Raw genomic sequence first — 25,665 nt, 5'->3', positions numbered from 1 at the left:
CCGTTGGCCTGAGGATGACTTACTGCAGCCAACTTCTGGTTGATTCCATACTCCTCCAGCAGCTTTCTTACTTGCCTGCTGTCGAGGTTTGTGCCATTGTCCATGACTATTGATCTGGGAACACCGAAACGGCAGATAATATTGTTCCAAATAAATCGTCTCACATGAGTCTGAGTCACGCTAGGATACGGTTCTGCCTCCACCCATTTAGTGAAGTAATCCGTGGCCAGTAACACATACTTGTTCTGAGCTCTTACAGTTGGCAGATGACCGACCACATCCATCCCCCATTGCGCGAAAGGCTATGGCGAGGCCATTACGTGCAATTCCTCAGGTGGTTGGTGGATCAATGGTCCATATCGTTGGCATTTATCGCACCTTCGAGAGAACTCCTCCGCATCTCTTGACATGTTTGGCCAGAAATACCCTTGTGTCATTGCTTTATGCGCTAACGATCGCCCCCCAGAATGATTGCCACACACACCCTCATGAATAGCTCGCAATACCTGCTGCGACTCCGCGGGGGTGACACATTTCAAGTATGGGCCAGAGTAGGACCTTCTGTACAGCTGGTTCCGCACGATGGCGTACTTGGCAGCATTCTTTTTGAGTCTCCTAGCTTCATCCCTTTGCATAGGCAAAACGCCATCTCGAATATAGGTAATGATGGGGTCAATCCAACTCGGTTCATACGGTATGATGTTGACTTGCCAAGGGTCAGAGTCCAACGGTTCTTCGAAAATAGATGGCTGGGTCACTATTCCTACTGGAATCACCCTCGCCAATGTTTCACCGCAACTCGAAGCACTGCATGCTAAACGGTCTGCATCTGCATTTTGTTCCCTCGGCAGCTGTATGAATTCAATCTTTGCAAAGTCCTTGGCTCTATGCAGAACGGCAGAACGATATGCCCCCATCGTGTCATCCTTGGTCGCGTACTCACCATTTACCTGTCGAACAATCAGCTGCGAGTCACTATACACTGTCAAACTTTTGATCTGTAGCTCTCTGGCCAACTTTAATCCATTTAGCAACGCCTCGTATTCCGCTTCATTATTGGTGACTCGGAACTCAAGTCTGAGTGCTTGGCTCAAGGAAGTACCCTCTGGGGTTTGCAGTTTGATCCCAATCCCAGCCCCCATCTGGTTAGAGGAGCCATCCACAAAAAGTTTCCAAGAGCCGCATCTAAGGTCCTCTTCCGTATCTTCGGTGTCACATTCTAGTAGGAAATCGGCTGCCGCTTGCCCCTTAACAGCTGTTCTCGGCTCATACGTTATGTCAAATGAACTCAACTCTATGGCCCACTTTGTCATTCTGCCCGAGAGCTCTGGCTTGTGCATAAGCGTTCTGATTGGGAAAGTTGTTAGAACAGCTATGGGGTGGGATTCGAAATAATGCCTCAACTTTCTTTTTGCATTTACAAGGGCAAGTACCACCCGTTCGGCCTTTGAGTATCTTTTTTCTGCCTCCGTCAGTGTTTTGCTTACATAAAATACCGGGTATTGCGCCCCTTCCTTGCAACGAATCAGAACGGCACTCGTCGCGACACCAGATACTCCAAGATATAGAAATAACTTTTCTTCCGGTTCTGGGGCTGACAGGACTGGTGGATTCTGCATATATTCCTTCAAATGAGTCAATACTTGTCGTTGCTCATCCCCCCAGACCTGCCTTCCATGGTTCCGAATCGTGTCAAAGAATGGTTTGCAGTGATCTGACAATTTTGAAATAAATCGACTTAATGCAGCTATTCGTCCTGTGAGGGCTTGCACCTCTCTGATCGTCTTTGGCTCGGCATTCTTAATTAAAGCCTCTGCTTGAGCGGGGCTAACTTCGATGCCCCTGCGGTTGATCACGTGTCCCAGAAATTGTCCGGAACTCACACCGAACGAGCACTTGGTCGGATTGAGCCTCATCTCATATCGCTTTAGTACATCAAATACATCTTGCAGATGCTTCAGATGATCATCCTTTTTCCTACTCTTTACCACCATATCATCAATATAGGCTTCCACAATCTTACCCATTTGATTCTTAAAAACTTTGCTAACAAGTCTTTGATAAGTTGCTCCCGCATTCTTTAGCCCGAAAGGCATAACTTTGTAGCAGTATGTTCCTCGCTCGGTGACAAAAGAAGTTTTTTCTTCATCTGCGGGGTCCATAGGAATCTGATTATAATCTGAATATGCGTCCAGAAAGGTTAAACGCTCATACCCAGTGGTGGCATCCACCATTTGATCAATCTTAGGCAACGGGAAGCTGTCATTCGGACAGGCTTTGTTCAGATTGGTGAAATCAATGCATACTCGCCATTTCCCATTCTTCTTCTGCACAACAATGACGTTGGACAACCACTCAGGGTAGTGCACCTCTCTGATAAATCCCGCATCAAGCAGCCTATCGACTTCTTCTGCTATGATCTGATTACGTTCTGGAGCAAATCTTCGCTGCTTCTGTTTCACTGGTTTGAAATTGGGATTGACATTCAGGGAATGACAGGATACGGAGGGACTAATTCCAGGCATGTCTAGGTGACTCCATGCAAATACGTCGGCATTGTGGGACAAGAAATCCACTAGCTCTTGCTGCTCTTCTCTGGTCAGTCTTATACCTACTCTGGTAGTTCGTTCTGGCCTGGACTGATCGATCTGCACATCCAGAAGGGGCTCCTCGGTCAAGTCGACTGACTCCTCCACCCTATTCTGCTCGAGCGGAGGTTCCTGTAATTGCTATCTGGGGCTTGCCGAAAGGACGGGCGCCTTTCCTTTCCCAGCATGCTTTAGTGTGACGGAATAACACTCTTTGGCTGCGACCTGATCCCCCCGAATGTCTATCACTTTATCTCCATCGGGCCCGAGGCACCTCATGACCTGATGCAGAGTTGAGGGTACACCTCGGACTCTGTGAATCCATCCTCTTCCCATCAGGAGATTATACGAGGGGTGAATTTCCACAACCACAAAAGTTTCCATAAGAGCTCGTTCTGCAGCTTGAACTTCCACTTCCACCATCCCGACGGGTTCCACCCTCTTCCCATCGAACCCTAACAAAGGATTTCCGGTGGGCTTGAGCCTCTCTGGTTTAATGTCGAGCCTGTCAAATGTGTCCCTCGGCATGACATTCGCACTGCTCCCAGGATCGATCAGAACTCTGCGCACCAAGCAATCTGCCACTGTCAAACTGACTACCAACGGGTCGTCATGAGGCAGTTGAACACGCTGCAGGTCTGTCCAGTCGAACTTTATCTGCATCGACGGGCTCTGCTGGTGTAGAGTAGTCACATTGCCGACCCTTTTCTTCATCTGCGCCTGCCGCAGGCGCACCCGGAGCAGCTCATCTGACTCTTCACTAGGCTCGGGTCGACCATGGATAGCATTGATTATACGAACTGGTTGTGAATTGTGGGAGCTTTGTTTATGACTCCTTTTTATTTGTTCCACCGGTCGATTCTGCTCCATCGCCGAACCTTGAACATAACTCGCGAACTCTCCTCTAGCTATCAACATCTCCACTTGCCTCCTCAGGTTCCTGCATTCGTTAGTCTGATGACCGAAATCAGAATGAAAAGCACAATGTTTAGTTTGATCCCTCTGTTCGAGGGGTTGCCTAATTGGCAGTGGTGGATGAAACTTGTCTTTGTTCTCCTGATACAGCCTCGCCAGAGTGACCTTCAGCGGAGTAATCAACTCTTCCTCCCTGGACCTTTTTTCTGCCTTCCAAGAGGTCTGACGTTGCGGCTGAGCCTGCTTCTGCCTGATCTTTGCCTTGGACTTTTCCTCGGTCGACACAAGCGACGTTATCCGAGCATTAGCTGCCTCCTCTTCTTCTAGGCGCACAAAGCCATTGGCTCTCTCATTGAGTTCATCCATAGTAGTCGGCGTGTTCACTACCAGACTGGTGTGAAACGGAGTTCCGCGTGTCATGGCTAACTTGAAGGCTTGAACTGCCGTAGAAGGGTGGCATTCGATCACCATACTCTTAGTGAGATTAAACCTGGTAAGAAAGGCCTGGAGACGTTCATCCTTGTGCTGCCTCATCGTGAATAGGCTCGAGATGTCCTTCGGCGGGCGTTTGTTCCCATAGTACTGGCTTATGAACCGATCGCACAGGTCTCTGAAACTACCAATGGAGCTCATAGGCAAGTTTTTGAACCAGCTGAGCGCCGGTCCGGCCAGGCTTGTAGGGAAACATTTGCACATTAAAGAGTCATTTTCCGTATTCAGGGCCATTTTCAACTGGATATGATACACATGATCGATCGGATCGGTCGTTCCGTCGAACAGAATAAAGACTGGCATAGCAAACTTCCTTGGATGCGGGGCATTCAAGATCTCGTCGGTGAATGGTGAATCCACCGTCCGAGCTGCGGATCGGAGAGCTTCATTCTCTCTCTGGAGTCCAGCGGTAGCTCTGTGAGTTACGGTTCTGCCCTCCGAACCGTGATGAGTGATAGTAACCATGGAGGGCCGGTAAGACGGATCGAACGACCGTTCCTCTATGAACTCTCTTTGCCAAGGCGACGCTATTCGACGGCGATCAGCCTCCATCACTTCCTCTCGGTCGAACCTTTCCCGCTGCGGATCAACGTGAGTCGATCCTTCGTGATCTTCAACTCGATGAACATTTGGCGGCAAATTGTCCATCATCCTTTCATCACGGTGGTGAGCTGACTGATTGTTCTCGTCCTGTTCGCCTTGATGCGCGATATTAGATTGAACACCTCCTTCTCCGACTGGAAGTGGATGCGAAACCACAGGTATTTGCCGATGTTGCAGTCCAGCTTTCAATTCTGCATTCTCTTTTTTGAGAGCTTCAATCAAGTTCATCAACTCCTCAAGCTTTGTTTGCTGGACAGCCTCCATCGGATTGGAGCTTTCACCTATCATTATTCCCGAACGGAGTAAAGGCATTAATCTCAAGTTCGCGAGTAGATCCGAGCTTCGTGAGTAGGAATTTTTAGATCTGGCTTCTAATTCTCCGAATTATGCTCATTGTTTACGAGATCTGAATTGTCTGAACTCTAAATCCGTCAGATCCTGCCACAATCGAACAACTCGTTGTTGCGTAGATCTGAAGTCACTCCTGCCAAAGCTTCAAGAATTGTAATTCCTCCAGAGTAGGTCACAATCGCTCAGATCTGGATTCAAATCCCAAAGATCGAGTCTCGATCAACCGAATTGGTTTGAATCCATTCGATATTCCTCATTGATCAACCAAACTTCCATGCGTTTCCCACAGACGGCGCCAATTGAAGATGCAAGAAATTCCTTCTCCTCTTTCTCTCTCTAGAATTCTTACACCTCAACCAAAAAAAGATCCCCCTCCTTTCCATTCCATATCCTATTTATAGATATTTACAAGATATTTACAAGATATTTACTGATTGCTGGATCTGGGCCTATTCCTCCATAAGCCCTGGTCACCTTTGATGGGCTTACTCCCGTTCGGCCCATATGGCAGTGTCTTTATATGGGCCGACCCAGCTGTACGAACTGAATGTTGTGTTTGCGAGTCGGATCCGGCCCATGTCGTCCGGGGCCTCCTCATATACACGCACACACACACATTATACACATATATATGTACTCTTCTGATAAATAAATAAATAAACCTTGCCAAAATGATCCCCTCTCAATTTGGGTCTAAATGTGCTATGTATTGGTCGATGCTTTGTATTGATATATATACACACACATATATGTTGTGCTTCTGATAAATGAAAAAAAATTCCCCTCTCTATTTGGTTTTGTTACTCTGTTGTGCTTTGTGAGTTTGCATTGAAATATATATATATATATACACTCACAAATATATATCATCAAACTTATAAGCTGCAAGACCCCAATTCTTTAAAACCCTAATTTCTCAAATCCCAAAATTGAATCCCCAAATCAAACTCGCAAATGAACCTTTTATCTACAATCAATCAAGCGCTTCGCATCGCCTTGGAATCTGATCCTCGGTATGTTTATCTTAATATGTGCAAAACCCACTTCCCAGCCCATTGCCGTTCAGCCCACCTTGCTCGCCGATCCTTTCCACCATTCAAGATCGTCCTTGCTATCGTTGCTTTATTTGAGCCGCCACCGAACCAGCCCGTTAAGCTCATCGTTGCATTTTTTCTCCACCCCCGCTGTCGACCCAGTCGGAAGTGTGCCGACGGGGACGTCGGGCCTCAAAGGGGGTGGATTGTGATGATCCTGTGGGCGGGTGCGAGAGACACTAACAGACTACCACACTGGCGAGTTACGGGTGCACAGTCCCACATCGCCTGGGTAGAGGAAAGGTGAAGTGCTTATATGTAAGTGTGTCATCTCCAATTGGTATGAGGCCTTTTAAGGTAAAGTCTAAGAGTAAAACCGTGCGGGCTCAGGCCCAAAGCGGACAATATCATGCTATGTGGTGGAGTGGATCGTTGCAGCCGGTCCATTCCATCTCCGCCGATGTGCAGTTCCTTCGTTGCCACCCGATCCAAATGAACCGCTATACCCAACCGAATAAGAAATCCAGATGTTTCAAGCGCTTCTTCACCTTCCTCCCTGTTACCTGTCTTTCGCTTCTCTCTCTCTCTAAAACGTCATCTATGTGTTGTCCACTTGTCCCTATTTTATTGGTCCTTGAGATTTTACATTCCAAGCGAGCAACATACGTGTATAAAGTTTAAAACTATCCTTTTATTATAAGGGTTGCAAGGTCTTTTACTTTTTTCGGTACCGGATTCTGTGTTGGTGGGGCAAATTACAACAAAATCATAATTCGGGGTTTTTTTTTATAGTTCGGGTTAGTTACAAAACTCTAATAGTTCAGGAGATTTTTTGTATTTAACCCTAATAATAATTGCCTTATGCCTCACCATACCAAAAAAAAAAAAAAAAAAAAAAATTGGGTCCTAAATCACCTACCAATCAGTGATTCACTCTAATTAAGATTAATGTTCTAATATCTTAATATTATTTGAATCTATTTTTTAAATTCAAGAGTCTTAAAAAAATTGGACAACTAAGCATAAGTAACAATTTCCCCTTACATAAGCGTAGATTCTGACAGGTGCCTGTCTCAAAATATATCAAATAGCAACAGCAGCAAAGTGGAATAGAAACTTAAGACTTGAAAGACAGATTCATTATCAATGGTGGCAACAAAGCATGGTGTGCTGGGTGTGCATCATTCAATATCTAAGTATTTTAATATCACGCTCAGTTATAATGTATTATGGAAATGCATAAAAAGAATCATAGAACCGTGAAAATCGAATCCGAATTAAAATTTCGGTTCCGATTCTTGTAATTTCGGTTTTAAATTTAAAAACCGTGCGCATACGATTCCGGTTCCACCCCTCGAGAACCGTTAAATAAACCGTGCGCATACTATTTTTTTTTAGGTTTTTTGCCCTCAATCTCAGATCTCTCACTCTCGAGTCTCAGTCCTCGCCTCCTCTCAATCTCTGAGATTCTCTCTCTCCTTTGGCTCTTCACTTTGAAAGAGCAGACCCTAATCAAGTTATCTGAGCAAGCACAAGGTAGAAGACGATGCTGAGAGTTGCGGGTAGGAGGTTAACCTCTCTCTCATGGAGGTCCACCCAGACATCATCGGCCTTCGTCAACAGAAATCCAATCAACGGCTCTGATTCGCCATCATCCGATTCCAGCTGGTCCACCTCCCAACTCCCCTACACATTTTCTGTCTCTTCCCAATTTCTGGATCAAATCAGAGGTCAGCCCTCTCACCTTTGTTGCTCTCTCTCTCTCGTCTTTCAGATCTAGGGCTCATATATTTTTGCCTACTATGCATCTGTTCATGGCTTTGGGTTTTCTTTTCTGATCCATTTGATTGTTAGCAAGATATACAGGAACACGTATAAAAATTAGATTCCTTACCTGTTGGTGTATTTTTTTTTTCATTGTATGGTGCCTGAAACCTTCATGATTGATACTAGTATTTGGTTTTGTTGAGTTGAATTTCTCACTTTTTTGGATTTGAAAAAAAAAAAAAAAAAAAAAAAAAAAATATTCCAAGCCCGACCATCAAACAAGGAAAAAAACCAAACAAATTTCATAAAAATAAAGAACAGTTCGAACAGTAGACAACCAATAATCGTGAAGGGCGGGTTAGAGCATCTCCAACCGATGCTTCAAATTTCATACCTCAAATTTATTTGAGGTATGATATGGAAAATTGACCTATGACATTTTGGCATACTCCATATGTCAAATTTATTAATTTATTAATATTTAAGGTTTCGAATGAAGATTTTCAATATGTCAAATTTAAATTGTTTGTGAGATCCATAAATTAAAATAATAAAAAAAAATTTATTTGACATACTACTTTTTGATATACTAAATTTGACATAGTTGATGGTATGGCATGCTAAATAGGCATTCAAGATATTGATTGGAGGAGTCTTGATGTCAAAAAAAATAGCTGTCGCAAATACTATTTGACATATTTTAATTCACAATTCTAAACATTTTTTTTTAATAATTGAAATTTCTTATATTTAAATTATACTATTAGAGATGGACACTGCAGGACAGACAATTATCACTAGAGAATATCGATTAGTAAAATTTATCACTATAGAAAACTTAGACAAACAAGTTGCAAAATACCACATTCTACAAGTTTTATTTACATTTTTTTTGCAAAAGTCCTTTGATTTCAATATCCGATTGGTAGATGGGGATTTGTTTGTCCCTCCAAAAAATTATTTGCACTTAGTAGGAACCGATTCTAAGACCTGATGCTTTTCTAGAGCGGTATTTCAATATGCAATTTTTTATTTTACTTTTTGACAATGCATTATTATTTTTTGGGTCATTGGCAAAAACACACACACTAAACTCATACACCCGCTTTGGAGACTTGAACCCTTAAATCTACTTTAGAAGGTAGAGGAGATACCGCTAGGACACTAAGTCCTTGGTAGCTTTTTGACAAGGTAGGGGAGTTTAATACAAAAAAATATATACATATATTTAATTAACAGTTTGGTTTTTCAACCCAAAACGAGAATACTTCTTTATGTTTTAAACCGAAACTGAAAGGAACCATAATAATAATAATAAGGTAAATTATACGGACCTTCCTATGGTTTGCCATAATTACAGGGCTCCTATATGATTTGAGAAATTACTCGGACCTCCCCTAAAGATAAAATTAACCTACACGGACTACCCTTTTGTTAAAGTCAACGTGAGTCAATGTGAGTCAATGATGAATTTTGCTAATGTAATGTACTTGATAAATTAAAATTTTCATTGACATTTTAAACCTTAAAAATCAGTAAGTATTACCAAAATACCTCATCCTACTAAATAGCAAAAAAATTTACCTTATCAATGTATGTAGACCTTTGGTGAACTAGTGTGAAAAAAAAAAAAAAAAAAGTAGGATTTATTGTAGACCCACTTCTGTCCAAGTTGTTTCTCATGTTTGAATTTATGATCTGAAGTTCTTTTTCTTTAGACCTATTTTTCTTTTTCATATGAAGCCAATAATCTCACTGATATAACACAATATACATGAGCATCACAACCCCCAAATAGCCATTATAGGTTAGAGTGGCGAGGAGAGATTGATGTGGATGTTTTTGGGTTTGTCTCGCTACCGTTCAGACTTTGCTTGCCGAATCATCGCCGGATTCCTTACTACCCGTCGTTCAGACTTTGCTCGTTGGCATCGTTCATCGCCACCGTTGGAACTTCTATCCTTTGAAAGCAAGATCAAACCCAAAACCTCTTCGGCGGAGCAAGAGGTCATCGATCCGGCTCACCGGAGTAAACCAAGTAGAGAGAGGAGACGGAAGGTCGGCGGTAGCGAAGCACTGCGGCGGCTTCCCCTTCCAGAAACTGACACACCGCTCCTTCTCGGAATAGACCCAGCACTGCTCCGGTCTCTGTTCCTCTCCTCTTCTTCACGACGGCGGCTTCGCCTAAATCAGCCTCCGCTCCTTCCCGGTGCTTGACAGTGGCAGAGAGTTGATGTTGAGGCAGAGGGCGTGAAGAAGATCACGGTCGAAGCTCGGAGTCTGAAGCGCGGTCGCCGAAGAAGAGGGGGCGTGTGTGCGCGTGAAAATGTTACGTATTTCCTTTTATTATATTTGTCATTATATTCTTCCAGCTCATGGCATCTCTGTTAGTTAGTTGAGGCCTAATAAACAGGAAAGAAATAGTTTTCTCCTGAATTAATTGCAAGTTAACTTCTTTTGCTATTTAGTTGGTAGAGTCCTCTTAATTCTCTATGTTAGTTGGTAGAGTCCTACTGTTACTGATTTCTGTTGTAAGTAGCTTCTATTTAAGTTGAAGGAATCATGAATAAAGTATGCTTATCCGTTGTTCAACCTTGAGTTGTATCAGAGGTCTCGGTTCCTCAATTAACCGTTAATTCTTTTTCTTAGATTGCATTATAGGTTCCAGTAAACAAAAGAGGAATTCTCCTCAGTACGCCCCACAGTGGTATCAGAGCAAGGGCATGGATACACAGGTGGATAAATTGGAGGCAGACGTAGGATCGCTCACCACTGGCCAACAAAAATTATGGAGAAGCTTTCTTAGCTTTTCGAAAAGCTCAATTTGCGACCCAACCCTGACCGTGATGAAGGAGAGCACTCAGTAGCTGTACTTCAAATTTTGGAAATCGACTTAACAATGGTAATGGAATTCGACAAAATGGATCGCAACAGTCTTATCTTCCCAAGATTGTTAAACTTGATTTTCCTCGTTTCAAAGGCGAAGAAGACACAACAAGTTGGATCAGTATGTCCCAGAAAAGCACGTTAGATCTACTCGCAGGAGCGCGTGACGTGCTTGGAGCCTGGAAAAACTGACAAACTTGGCAATCCGGCCAAGCCACTCCTCCTCTCTGTTCGTTCCGGTGCTACAGTGGTGTGGATAAGGAAAAAGTTGCGGTGGTGGTGGTGATGTGGAGAGGGAAGTGGCGCCGTTAGAGAGGGATGGTGTAGGCGACAGTAAGTGATTAGTTTCTCGTGGTGCGGCTCGAAGTTCAGTCTGGCGGCGATGGTGGTCTGTGGTGTTCAGTCCCGCGGCGATGGTGGGGTGTGGTGTTGATATGCCGATATGAGAGTATAGAGAGAGAATATGTAAATAAGGGCAGTATGGTAATTTAATTCCAACTTTTTGGATCACATGATAGCACATGCGTGTCATATCAAACCGGAGCCTTACCGCCGGATTGGAACCTCCAAGTAGAAACCCCATCGCTATTTACAGTACGAAGGTGAAGACAACCCCAAGGATACCCAAGGTAAAAAAAATTCTTCATGTCTTATTTATTTATTTATTTTTTGTGTGCAAGACGTTTAAAGTTTTCACCATACCCGTGTTCATTAATTCAAGTTGAGGTGGTTATTACTTGTTACAATAAAATTATAAAATATAGAATTCTTAAATATGGGCCTACTAGAATTTGCAATAAGGTGGGATTCAATTATTTTGTAGTTGTTGAGTTGTATGCATAGGAATGTGGTATCAACTCATTCTAGTTTTTTATTTCCAAAAAAAAAAAAAAAAAAATTATTTAAGTTTCAAAAACTTTTAAGGATTCAATTTTCTAGACTACATATTGAAGTAGCAGAAAATATAAGAAATATTATTTCAATTATCAGACTATCAAATAAATCCATAAAAATGCTGCATGTGTTTATGCTGCAAAATGTTCTCATTGTTTAAGTTATTTTAAAAGGGGGATCCATTTTAATTTCTTAACTTGTTAAATTATGGGATAGGGGCTGAAGCCATGTGTTTGCTGATCTTGGCCACATCACCAAGAAAGCAATTCAGGTAAGCAATGGGTTCCCATAAAGCTATATTGAGTTTCTTGACTGAATTCTATTAACATGATTGACTTCATTAGAATGTTCTCTCTCGCAGTTGGCTTTCTCTTCATTTGTTTATCCAACTTTGATCCTCATGAAGCTGCCTATTTGATTAAACACCTTGATAATATGGGAAATGCCTTTTACAGTTCCATTCCTAAACCAGTACTAACCTATGTTCGTTATATCTACGCTAGCTGCCATTGTTGCAAGCCAATCAATGATATCTACAAGTTTCTCTATCATAAAGCAGTCCCTCACTCTTGGTTGTTTCCCTCGGGTTAACATGATGCGCATTTCCTCCAAGCATGAGGGGCAAGTCTATTCTCCAGAAATAAATTACACACCATGATTATCTGTATGGCTCTTGTGGTCAGATTCAAAGATGTTGTTGAAATAGGAAATTCATTTGGTAAACCATCTTCTTAGATACACATTTTCTATTTTTAATGTAACTTCTGGCTTTCATAACAATGGCAAGTGTGGTTGTTGTTTGGGTCATGATCATAACGCCTTTCTTGATAACATTAGTTATGCTTGTGATATGGGACACGAAACCTCTCCTCATCTGTGCCTTTTTCTTGCCATTTGTTGCAATTGAAGGCACAGATGGGGAGATGATTTGTGTCCCATATCACAAGCATAACTAATGTTATCAAGCAACTCGTTATGATCATGACCCAAACGACAACCACACCTACCATTGTTATGAAAGCCCGAAGTTACACTAAAAATCAAAGAAAATATTCACTCAATAGAAATTGAAAATGTGTATCTAAGAAGATGGTTTACCAAATGCATTTCCTATTTCAACACCATATCTGAATCTGACCAGACCACAAGAGCCATACAGATAATCATGAGGGTGTAGTTTTTTTTTTTCTGGAGAATAGACTTGCCCCTCATGCTTGGAGGAAGTGTGTATCATGTTAACCCGAGGGAAACAAACGAGAGTGAGGGACTTCTTTATGATAGAGAAGCTTGCAGATATCATTGATTGGCTTGCAACAATGGCAGCTAGCATAGATATAACGAACATAGGCCAGTACACTGGTTTAGGAATGGAAATGTAAAAGGCATTTCCCATATTATTAGGGTGTTTAATCAAAAAGGCAGCCTCATAGGTGAGGATCAAGCTTGCCCCCCCTCTATCTTTGCAACTGCTATCTTGTATGTATGGATTTTGTTTTTAATTTTTTTCTAAATCAACTAATAATCAAGGTCTGTATTTCTTGTTTTGCATACTAAATCCTATTTGGTGAAATTTTTTATGATGTTTTTAATATAATTTTTTTTATTTACAATAAAAGTAACAAAATTTGCATTGCATTTTGAGATAATCATTGCATTGCATTTTGAGATAATCACCTTAATCTACATTTTATTTCAGCAAAACAATTTTTTATTTATTTTTATTTTTTATTTCTATAACTTCTATTTCTGTTTTTTGTTGTCGTCAATTATGTCTACAAGAAAATTTGAATCTGGGCATGAAAAAAGATAAAGAAAAAAAGAATCTGAATTGGATTACAAATCTGCCGAGATTGAATCTGAAACAATTTTTATCAACATGCCAAGGTTTTGAAGATCTAAATGTTTTCAGAACTAAAAAAAATCATAACAAGAACTACCTCATAGTGTTGAGTGAATTTCATAGTGTTGGAAGGGGGCTTGCCATGAACTACCTCACACTCTGCTTCCACTAGTAGATTCTCAAATAGGATTAGTAAATTGGTCAAAAGAAGAGATAGGGTACTGAGTGGTGAATTGTTCAAAAATAAATTGGCTATTTTTTTTTTATTAATTGCCAAATAGGATTTTCTATGCCTTAATCAGTCAATTGTCTAAAGAAACATTGTTAATTAACTAAAATTGAATTAAACAATAGTTGATTTTGGTTGATATATTTTGATTTAGCCCACCCCATTGAGAAATCCTGGATCCGCCCTTGGTGAAGACAACCCAAACGCCCGAATAGCCTTGATTGTAGCATAGAAGCATGGAAGACGCCATAGTGACTGCTAACCAGAGCAAAGAACATCTTGAAAGCGGCGGCATATATGTATGGTGATTCTGAGTCTCATGACCTACCCAGATCACTCAGTTTCTACTGGTACTTATATCTGCCTCCTCTAAGGAAACCCAAGGTAAAAAATTTTCTTCATTTCAAAAACTTTTAAGGATTCAATTTTCTGGACTGCACATTGTAGTAGCAGAAATACTTCATTTCAATACTATAATGATATATTATTTCAATTATCAGACTATCAAATAAATCCATAAAAATGCTGCATAAATGTATGTATGTATGCACAGTTTAGACTCTAAAAGTTACCTGCATGTTAGGTTTTAATTTAATTAATTAATTAATTAATTAATTTATTTTTTTAAATTTACAAGTTGTTAGCATAATTTGTTGAGAAGATTGTATTTTAATTTGTTTCCAGTATTTCTCCCATATTTTACTGCATCCTAACTTTATATGAGCACATAGAAAACTAAACAAGAAAATTGCAGTAATTTTCTCCAATCTTTACACTGGGGAAATAACAATATTACTTTTGGGTAAGTTATAATTTATTTGCACGTGTTATTTGTTAATGCTTTAGCTACTTTGTTTGGTTCACTAACATTTAAATAAGGTAATTCATTTTCCAGGACTATCATGGAGGGGAAACAGTGTTACTGGCATTCCAATCACTAGGAGTTGTATATGGAGACCTTAGAACACCTCTCCTCCATGTCTTCTCCTCCATTCGCCTCTCAATCCCCGGTGAAGAGGACCTGCTCGGAATATTCAGTTTGATCTTCTGGACTTTAACTTCAATTGCCTTGATCAAATATGTATTTATCGTTCTTCAAGCTGATGATCACGGAGAAGGTGGTACATTTGCTCTCTATTTATACCTCTTTCGTCTTGTTAATTTCCGGAACACCCAAGAAAGTGCTGTGAAATCTAGGACTAAGAAGTTCCTTGCTCAGTCCGCCTTAACTTTTGTCGTAATGCTGGGAATTTGCATGGTAATTGGCGATGGCGCTCGAACTCCTGCCACTAGCGGTAATTTCACATACTATAGTAAATCTATTGCTTCTGGCTGTGTTGAGCTCCAATTTTATTCTCGTTTGATGTTTTTTTTTCTTCTATGCATAGCCACAGAGCACTATAGCGTTATTCTTAATACAATTATTACGTGTTGTAGTTATCTCAGCCCTTGGATTCACTCGTTTCCTCAAAGATAACACAAAGTGAGCTATGTTGTAACACTCCAAAAGCATTTTTAAAAAAAAAAACTATAATTACTATTTTAACTAATTCAAGTTCAATTTATGTTTGTCTTAGAGCATGTTATTGCCCTTGCGGTTGTGCTACTTCTATTCGTCATTTTCCAGCAATGTGGAACAAGTAGAGTTATGGTTCTTATCAAATGCTGCAATTGGCATATTAGCATGATTGGAGGGAAAGAGAAGTCAGCTTCTCTTTCCCTCCAATCATGCTAATATGCCAATTGCAGCATTTGATAAGAACCATAACTCTAGTTGTTCCACATTGCTGGAAAATGAAGAGGACGACAAGTAGCACAACCGCAGCACAACCGCCAGGACAATAACATACTCTTAAGACAAACATAAATTGAACTTGGATTAGTTAAAATAGTAGGGTTAGAACATATCTCACTTTGTTTTATCTTTGAGGAAACAGAGGGAATCCCTTGAAGGGCTGAGAGAACTGCAACATGTAATAATTGTTATTCTTACGCTAAAGTGCTTTGTGGCTTATGCATATAAGAAAGAAAACATCAAACCAGAAGAAAATTGGAGCTCAACATAGCCAGATCCAATAGATTTACTTTAACTAGTATGTGAAATTACCGCTGGTGGCAAGAGTCCGAGCGCCATCGCCAATTAAACATGCAAGTTCCCAGCATTACGACAAAAGTTAAGGCGGACTGAGCAACTAAACTTTCTTCAAGGAACTGCTTAGTCCTAGATTTCACAGCACTTTCTTGGGTGTAATATCCCATGTTGGAATCATATTCTAATTTTGTGTTTTGAATGGTAAGTTTGCTCCAGAAATTAATATGACGACAGAGGTATGAATACAGAGCAAATGTACCACCTTCTCCGTGATCATCAGCTTGAAGAACTATAAATACATATTTGATCATGGCAATTGAAGTTAAAGTCCAGAAGATCAAACTGAATATTCCGAGCAGGTCCTCTTCACCTTGGTTTGAGAGGCGAATGGAGGAGAAGACATAGAGGGGAGGTGTTCCAAGGTTTCCATATACAACTCCTAGTGACGGGAAGGACTATTCTCAAAGCAAACAAGAACTACGGATGGTTTGCCCACTTCACAATAGATTACTTGTACAGGTTCTTTTAGAAGAACTGCACTAGTTTGACACTTGGGAGTTCCACCTGGAAAGACTTTGCATGCTTTATGAAATCATTCTCCACATTCCAATTCTTACAGCTCACTAGTTAACCAGAGGAAGTTATGTGGCCTTGCTTGATAAAGCAGGATTATGTATCTGAACATACTGTTCTGATTTATGGTAGAGAGAGCCCTGATTATGTATGTGAATAAACTGTTATCATTTATTGGTAGAAACAGAGAGCACTGATTATGTATGAGAACAAACTGCACTAGTTTTGACACTTGGGAGTTCCACCTGGAAAGACTTTGCAAGTTGGAATGGTTTATGAAATCTAGCTGCACATTCCAATTCTTGCAGCTCACTAGTTAACCAGAGGAAGTTGTGGCCTTGCTTGATGAAGCAGGATTATGTATCTGAACAGACTGCTCTTATTTATGGTAGAGATAGCCCTGATTATGTATGTGAATAAACTGTTGTCATTTATTGGTAGAAACAGAGAGCACTGATTATGTATGAGGACAAACTACTCTGATTTATGGTAGAAAGAGTGTAGAAAACAAGTCTTGTATGTCAAAGCCACACACTAGAAAATTTAGTCCAGGGAGCTGAGGTTCAAAGCATTTCAGTGTGAGCGCGCGCGCGCGCTCGCGTTTGAAATCAACTGAAGTATTAAAAGTCCTGTGAAAGGACAAAGATGGCAGCACAAATTAGTACCTAAAGTCACAATTTTCTTGGTTCCATTATTAATATATATTTATAGCCCCTTCATTACTCCGTATCCAAGCCAAAATCAGCTCATTCCACACAATATTTCTAACCTCAACAACTCATTTTCCAGCTCGGGTCTCCCTCTTTTCTGTAAGTATTTAAACACATTCTTCTATCTTAAACTCGGCTAATTCATCTCTGCAAGTCTAGAGATTGTCAAATTTTCAATTTAGCGAACCCAGGATTGCCCTCCGGCATTATCTATATAGTAACAGCAATGCACCTCAAAGTATGAAAACCTCATCCAAAAGCTTATCTGAAACCAAAACTTAACATTCTAGTAAACCGGAAATAATGTGTGGGAAAAACATGGTAATTACCAAATTTGGGAAAGAGTTTAAGTTCCAAAGATCAAATAAGCCATACAAACAATTAAAAGCAACATTTGTGTGTTTCCCTCCTTTTATGGCATGTTTCGAACCCCTCCATTTGTCCATTTTAGGATTCAAGAGGCAAGTCTTAATTTCATTCATACATAGAAGTGAAAGACCAAGTATTAGAAAGAGAGGCTCTTCCCGAGTACATAATATAGAATGCCTAATCTATGGCATACTTTTGGGTCCAGCTCCTTGGAGTTGTCTCATACTTGTTTTTGTCAGTCTTGTACATATGAGCAATCTCTGGCACCAGGGGATCATCTGGATTTGGGTCCGTCAGCAAAGAACAGATAGAGAGCAATACCAAAAATGTAGAGAACCATTTTTACTCAATTCAAGATGAACATGAAACCCTCTTTTAAATATATCAAAAAACTTAATAACAGAGAATGACAATTAAAGAAGAAAAATGAAAATGGAGGCCCAAATATCAGCCTCTAGATCACAAACAATAATTTTCTTGATAGAAGTCGAGAGGAAGAGCATGATCACTAATGTGATCAATGGAGCTTACTAGTTCATATATTATAAAAATCACCACCTTAAACTCAATGCTGTTATGCAGTCACTTTAATCATGGCTTGTTCTAATTTCTAAGCTCGAGCTCTAGGGTACAAAATAGTAACCTTGGAAATGGTTAGTGCAGGGCTCCACTGTTCCTTCAAAATGTCAAGGCATATGCTTCCATTGCTGTTTATATTTGGGTGGAAAACCTTTGTCCTAAATGCCACCTGCAACATTATCCACCAGAATGTGTTAGAGAGAGAGAGACGGAGCATCTCAAGTTTGAACCTCAAGGATTAAAGAAAAAGAAATATGAAACCAATGAAATGGGGAAAATCAGATTAGATTTCTACAAAAGATAGCAATTTTTTATTTCTATTAACTGAGTCAAAATTTTAACTGATCTATTAAAATTCAGTTCGTCATTTGCAAATATGGCTGAAAATTGAAAGTTTTGGACAAATGGAACTTGGAGCGGGAATCTGAATTCTCTTTATATTCAAATCTTGAAGCACTTCTGAAGGCCACCGTGATATATCCCACAAAACTCTCTAGTATACTTCACACAACAATAGAATAATACATTATTAAACGATAACAAAATTAAAACTTAATATTCTGCATTAGCATACTTACAAAGTGAGTGTAAGGTAAACAAGGATTGAAACACAGAGAAGCACAAAAATAACTAGAAAAGCTCACAAACACTTTGAAAGTAAAACTTATATGCCTTCAAGTTTACAAACTTCTTTCTTCAAATCCATAAACTTAAATGCTACAGAAACCTGAAAAGTTGCTTTATAAAAGCAACCACAAAAGAGACTCTTCCGTCCGTAAAGTTTGTTTATTAAAGCAACTACATGTAAGATTCTTTTGCTTTAACAAAAGTAGAACCTTTTGTTGTATTCAACATGTGAAAGATATGCTTTCATGTCTTGGGTAATTATTAGAGTCTAATTTAGTTGAATTGAGTAAGATAAATTCCAAAACAGTCATCTCCATTATTATTGCAAGAACTTCTTATCTACGTCATCAGATTCTGAATCCCCTTCATCATAGAGATCTTTAGCCATTTCAAAAATTACTTTTCCACCCAAAGCTGCAGGAAATCCCGTCAATATTACGAGATAATTCTTACCATCATCAAATCACCTCAAATTTACCACAAATTCAAAAATGCTTCCCAACTATATTCCTTCCTCAAAGATTGAAATTTGTCACATCATCTCATCCGTCTCATACCAGAAGAATTCTGTTCAAATCTTCTCCCCAAGAATTCAATTAATTTGATTATCAAGATGCTTGGAAGTATGTATTTTATTATCAAAATAATAAATTCAAACACTCTTGGTTTATTTATTTTGCCAAAGAATTTGAATAGGAACTCCCAACATGGTTCATGGATTAATTGGCTCAATTTGGTACTGACATTGAAATTCTTTCAGAAGATGTTCTTAATGCATACTCTTCATGTTATGATTGTCTTGAACAATCTTGTCAGAGTAACAATTCCATTTATGTATTTTATGACAAATTTTGCCACATCTTCAATCATTGCTTGGCAATATGTTATTGGCTTATTACAGATGTTAAGCATGGAACTCCTTGCCTCTATCACCAATATGCCTCAAAATGGTGGCCAAAGTTCAAATATGCTCATATTTCTACCTCTCAATTTGAGAAAGTTAAAAGAAATTTTCATCCAACTTCTTCCGACATCAAGGTTGCTCAATTTAAGGAAACAAATGCACTAATGGCCTAACAAGGGAATAATGCGGCTTAAATGGAGTGAAATTACACCACCTGAAGCTTGGTTTTTAGAAAATGAAGAACATCCTCAACCCTCTCTACGATCCCAAGTGGAAAGTATTATAGAAACTAATGGTGGAAATGTAGAAATATGATTTGCTCTATCTGGGAAATCTTTAGATTGTTAACCCAAATAACAATTCTCTATTCCTCAAGATCTTCTGCTTCTTGAGCTGGAACATTCCGTACTGCAAGAACCTCAAAGTGCAAAGCTGGAACCATCTCTCCTAAAATCAATTGGTGTTAGGAAGGTCCATACTTATTCCTTTAAGCCTGACCATAGCCCAGGACCCACCGCGTGGGTACGGATCCTTCCCCATCTCGTGGGTACAGATCTTTTTACACCATTCCCCCTCCCGGGGATTCGAAACCGCGACCTGGCACTTGGCTCTGATACCAAAGTGCAAAGCTGGGAACCATCTCTCCTAAAACCACTTGGTGTTAGGAAGGTCCATACTTATTCCTTTAAGCCTGACCATAGCCCAAGACCCACCGCGTGGGTACGGATCCTTCCCCATCTCGTGGGTACAGATCTTTTTACACCATTCCCCTATCACTTCTAAAAATCATGATGGTAGGAATAAGAACCAAAGGGAATGGGATTCCTCAGCCCCTCTTAAAGAAACAAAATAAGATTACATAAATCTTTTATCAATCTGTCAATCGCAAAAGAAATTCAAATAGATAAACAAATGATACAACAACATAAAGAATAAAGACAAACTATTCAAACAATTACAACAACCTACGAAATAAGCATATTACAAATGTTGCAATTTCATCCAATCTTGTAACCCTTTCTTTCAGTGGAAAGAAGTGTGGTATGACAAAGCAGTGAACGTAAGTGATGGGCCTACAAGAACTTGGACTATACTAAAAACCAAATCTATCGATCATAAATACATGGACTATACTACAAACTGAATCTATCCATCAAAAATGCAAGTTTCAAATGATTTGCATGCAAGTTCAAAAGGCCAATATCGCTTATAGGTAGCAATCTAAATTTTGGGTTAGCTCCAGTTGCATTTTTTAGTCAACTTGTTTTTAAGTTTAGCAATAAAACGGCAAAATCATAATATGTCATTCTATCATCTAAAAGAGTCGAATTCTTCACCTTTTATTCCTCTCTTTTACTTCATTCTTTCTTAGCAATAAATATGACAGGCTAACATTTTGGATTATAACTTAAACACAACAAGCGAATGAGACATAAAGGACTATTCAAATAAGTAAACCAATGAATGGTTCTTGAAAACAGTGCACGTTAGAAACAAATTTATAGACCAACAGGCTAGGTATTAGAGCCATTAGACACAAATTTAGTCCAAAAGCAGTGCACGTTTCAAATTAAACAACATGGGCTGTCAAACTTCCCAAGTCGCAAACAACTCAAAATGGGAATGAGAAAAGGATGGTCATGAAGCATGCAGACAATTACAGTTCATGAGGAACTTTACAATAAAGAATCAGAGTGTTTGAAACACCTTAGGTGGCTTGAATGGATAATTTGGAGGAAAATGGATGGCAACTAAGAAAACTCCACCAGCATAAGGACTGTCTGGAGGACCCATAATTGTTGCTTGCCAGTGAAACATGTCCTCGGCCAATGGACCTGAAGCATACAAAGAATAACAAGGATAACAATTAAATAAAGCAGTTGCACAAATAATGAATGATAAAGTTGTAAAATTTGTGTTCAAGGTGGGCAAAGAATGGGGGAAGCTGAGCTCTCTTTGTTCTTATTTAGAAAAATGAAAAAATGAATATAATAAAATAGAACAAAAGAGAGGAAATTTTTAAGTCACGCCTTTGAAGTTAAGAGCTGAATCTTGTCTACTTTTGAAGTTGGGTCTTGTTTTTTGTTCTTTTCTTTTTACTTTTTATATTAAATGCAATTAGGCTAAAGTGTTGGGCTTTATACTCAAATCCTTTGCCAAGAATAGGTCGTAGACCCAATAAATCCAAAATAAGAACAAAAAACTCGATTCTTCCGAATTCCAATCCTATGGATCCTACTGTTATCATTCTTCCAAGTGATTTTCATGTGATCCAGATCTGAATTCTAACAGGCATGATTTGAAGCAAAGCAACCAAATCGATCTGTGGTTGCTTCCTCTGTTGATGAACAACAGATCTCACAAGGGGAGGAAAAAGATGAGGTTGCCGTGACTGACACTCGGAAGAAAAGGCAAAGACCTATTCCCCCACCAATTCCTTGTAAAAGAGGAAGGAATCGCAGTGCTTAATACATGGATAGCAAATAAGGTGGTGACAGTATCCCCCAATAGGTGGCCCAATGCCTTCAAAGAGGATGCACCAAGACCCAATCTACTGCCACCTTCACATGTCGACCAAACATCCACTCATTGAATGTGAAAGAAATATATCAAAGGAAGATGAAGAGGGGTGCAATCGAGATTACCGATAAGCAGGTTAATCAGGACCCTTTTCCCTATCATCAGAAGGCGGGAATGCAGTAACTATTGAAATTTGGAAATGAAGTTGACGAGATTCAAATAGATGACCAGGAAGCATTAAAAAGCATACATGTTATTTTGATAATATGATATCACTGGAACACCAAAGCCTTAAAGCATGGCATCACTGAACAACCAAATAAAAATAAAAATGAGAAATAGAATTAAGAAAAATGCGTGTCTACATTTTTTAGGTTTCCTTTAATAGAGTATGCAATTGTATTTTTCATAAAAAGTTAAAAAGGGCATTGAAAAGCTGTATTTTGCTTCAACGTCTTTGCATACCGATCCTAGATTAAAGCCTCTGCTACACTAGGATCACCAATTGGGTATCCCTTCAGTAACACAGCTCTGAAAGCCCCAAAGAGAAGATTGCTTGATGGCCTGCCTTAAAACTAATGCTTCTGCAATAAAAACCTTCTAAACATGACTCCATAAAAAGGTTGAAGCTTTTAGAACATTTGTATTAGAGTCCCCTGCTGATATGCGTCCACCTACTTTACGGTCTTCACCTTATGATCTACACAAAGATGCATCTGAACTAATTTTGAGCATTTTATCACCTTGAGGTAGCCAGATTAGCTTTTGATATGTTGATTGATTTACAAAACCTTTGAAACATGACTCCAGTCCTTGACCTTTTGGCATGACAATGAAAACCACCCCAAGGAACCAAGTCGGAAAATGACTCGGGAATGACATGTCTGGCTACTCAAAAAGGGTAGACCTTCTAAGGAGGAAAAAAGGATCCTGATCCACCAAGCGCAGAAGGTCAAGGACCACTAAAAGTTAAACCCAAAACATAACACAAATTTCACATAACAAACCCAGATATCAAATTTTATTTTATTTTAATCTTTTTATAACTAAACCCAGATATCAAACTTGAAAACAAGTAATTTACTTGAAGGGTAGGGACGAAAAGAAAATAATCAACAACTATGACTTTGAACCGACAACACAACATTAGAATCTCATCAAAAACAAAGTCTACCAGCATAAATCAACCAGTATTACCTCACAAATACTCATTGGATATATACACATGTAGATATGAATGTGTACAAATATGTCTATACTACTATAGACGCGTGTGTGTGTATATATATATATAAAGGTCTAGGAAAGGTGATACCAGCGCTGCAAGATGTAGGAGGATCCTTCTGGAGATCCTTGAGTTCCTTCAAGATCCGCTTAGAAGCCATGGCGAGACCTGAGTTTCAACAGCTAGATCAGCTCAGATCGAGATCAGCAACTGTTAAATGATTAAGTATAATAGACACAACTCTACATACACATATAGATATACATATAGAGAGAGAGAGCTGCAAGGAATGAAAATTGTACCCGAGGAGGATTAGATAAGATTAGATTAGACCAGATCAGACCAAAATTCTCCAACACCAAAATGACCAACCATGATGTCTTCCCTTGCCATGACCTTCTCAACCCAAGTTAAAAATCAAATTTAATATACATCTTAGTATTTAAAGATAACAGGAAAAAACCATCATACTTGTACCATGAAGAATTTATTAAAATGGTGCACACAAAAACAAGTTCATCTATATTCCATTACATGAATGAAGGAAACACAATAGAAGATGAAGACACAGAGAATACAATATACTTTTCCATTGATTAAAATCATAAAAACAACATTGTTTAGAGAAAACAAAAGCATACACTGTGAATTAATAGAAATAACACTTGGCAAATAATACAACAGCAGTGTATCTATGGACGAAAGAAGAAACACAAAAGAGCAACCAGCAAAACCTACAGGATGTAAAACACTAAGCATGAATCCCCAACAATCACACAGAAAACATTACAAAATAGCTAAATAACAATATAAAGAAAATAATAACTTGAATATACAAATGGGCATAATCACAAAAACAAAAGAAAATCAATTACAAAATTGAAATTTTCAAAAGATTAAAACAAATGCCTTGACAACATCTAGTGGGTTGACAAGGACTGCCGAGAGCACTGCTGCACCAGCAGCAGAGAGGCTTCGCACGTGGAAACCCAATTTGACATCAGATGTGTTGTAGGAATGGTGAGGCTGAGAATGAGAAGCTCCCATTTCTTCTGCTGAGGATTTCTCAGTATCCGTCCATGGATTTTGGGTATGCTCTGGTTCTCCTACCATCCTCTTTGAACCTCACTTTTCTGTCTCTAAACCCAAAAATCAAAATTAATCAACCTGACATGGGTCATCGCCAAATGATTAATAACTGGTTAATTTTTAAGGAAAAATTACTAAAAATACGTATAACCATAAGAGTTTCCTATTCCTCCAACCCTTCACCCTAAAACTCTCCCACTTGATCAAATATGATTATATGTGGTACTCTGAAATGGGTGGCTAAACTCGGTTACATTATTCATTTTTCGGACACGCAATCAACAAAAAGAAAAAGAAAAAGAAAAAGAAAAGAATCAGAAAAAGGGATAAAGAGATTGAAGAACCTTTTGATATTAACTTTGGTTGTTCACTTGTTTGCTTACGATGGAGTTTAGACTTGATTAGCGACTTCTGAGAAGAGCTTTCTTCCAGTTCCTTGGAGAACTGGAAAGAAATAAAGAAAGAAGGGTTAATTACACTCACACCCCATCAGGTTTACCTATTTGACAGTCACACGAAAGTTAGCTTATTTTTGAACAATGACACCCCCTATAAGAAATGAGATCCAAACAGCCCCTAAAATGATGTGAAAAGTCGAGATTGCCTTTCATTATTTTATTTTATTTTAATAAAAAAATATCAGAATAATGAAATGACCAAAATGCCCATTAATATAATTAAATATTTTCTCTCCTCTGGCATGTGTTCTCCCTTTCATCTCAACCTACGAACACCATCGCCCCCAACAACGACGGCCACCAATCCCTACCAACGAGAGATCCACCGAAGCAATTTCCTCTAGACATAATACAGCTAGGTTCCTGTTATTCTCGAAATGGGTTTGTTAACACACATATCAATTGGACTTCTGCGACTGAAATATAAAAATTCAACATTAGGCTAAACTCACAATGGAAAGAGAGAAAAAAAAAAAAAATCAGAATTCATAAAATTTCACCAATTTCTTGAATCAGTTGAAATTCATCATTACAGAAAATTACCTAGACTGAGCTGTGTGTGTGTCTATATGTAATATGTGTTCATGCTTTGTGACTGATTTTTCTAGAGTGTATGGATTTGGGTGAAGTGATTCCAACCTAAATGGGTTGTATCTTAGTGAGTGAAAGTAGGTGTATAGAGAAAGAAAAAGGGGGTGGGTTGTGATGAATGTATAATTTAAATACCCGTGGATATGAGAAGATCGTTAAAGTAATGCGCTATCTCATAAGATTGAGATAAGCTCTACTGGCTAAGATAAGGATTACAGGCTAAGATAAGGATTACAGATTACGAATAAGGATTACAAAATACGATAGGGATTAGGCCTACAGATTACGATAAGGATTAAGATGACGGGAACTCTACGTAACATCCTGAC

At 39.2% G+C, this 25,665-nt stretch overlaps 2 protein-coding genes across 5 annotated transcripts; one reads left to right on the top strand and one right to left on the bottom strand.

Moving 5' to 3' along the window:
• The first annotated feature begins 7,121 nt into the window (after positions 1 to 7,121).
• On the top strand, positions 7,122 to 15,300 carry LOC132312718 (potassium transporter 26-like). 4 transcript variants are annotated; one of them, XM_059811196.1, is made up of 3 exons: positions 7,123 to 7,713; positions 10,400 to 11,265; positions 14,495 to 15,296. In XM_059811196.1, the coding sequence occupies exons 2-3, from the start codon at positions 11,158 to 11,160 to the stop codon at positions 15,074 to 15,076; spliced, it is 690 nt and encodes a 229-aa protein (XP_059667179.1). In that variant the 5' UTR covers positions 7,123 to 7,713; positions 10,400 to 11,157; the 3' UTR covers positions 15,077 to 15,296. The 4 variants fall into 4 exon arrangements, 2 of the variants coding, with proteins under 2 accessions (XP_059667179.1, XP_059667178.1); XR_009483315.1 differs by having other exon boundaries at positions 7,122 to 13,983; positions 14,495 to 15,300; XR_009483316.1 differs by lacking the exon at positions 14,495 to 15,296 and adding an exon at positions 13,754 to 14,488 and having other exon boundaries at positions 7,122 to 11,265.
• A 2,055-nt stretch (positions 15,301 to 17,355) lies between these two features.
• LOC132312721 (ubiquitin-conjugating enzyme E2-17 kDa-like) lies at positions 17,356 to 24,527 on the bottom strand. The gene is made up of 4 exons (XM_059811199.1): positions 23,501 to 24,527; positions 23,289 to 23,366; positions 21,161 to 21,288; positions 17,356 to 18,091 (listed from the first exon to the last, which is right to left on the bottom strand). The coding sequence occupies exons 2-4, from the start codon at positions 23,356 to 23,358 to the stop codon at positions 17,954 to 17,956; spliced, it is 336 nt and encodes a 111-aa protein (XP_059667182.1). The 5' UTR covers positions 23,359 to 23,366; positions 23,501 to 24,527; the 3' UTR covers positions 17,356 to 17,953.
• Positions 24,528 to 25,665: the final 1,138 nt, after the last annotated feature.

The sequence above is a fragment of the Cornus florida genome, unplaced genomic scaffold, assembly GCF_030987335.1.
Source record: "Cornus florida cultivar Cherokee Brave unplaced genomic scaffold, ASM3098733v1 CherokeeBrave_3.0.0_Hap2_Chr06, whole genome shotgun sequence".
Classification (NCBI taxonomy): Eukaryota; Viridiplantae; Streptophyta; class Magnoliopsida; order Cornales; family Cornaceae; genus Cornus; species Cornus florida.
The sequence above is the reverse complement of the archived record's forward strand: the minus strand, read 5'-3'. Positions and strand labels throughout refer to the sequence as shown.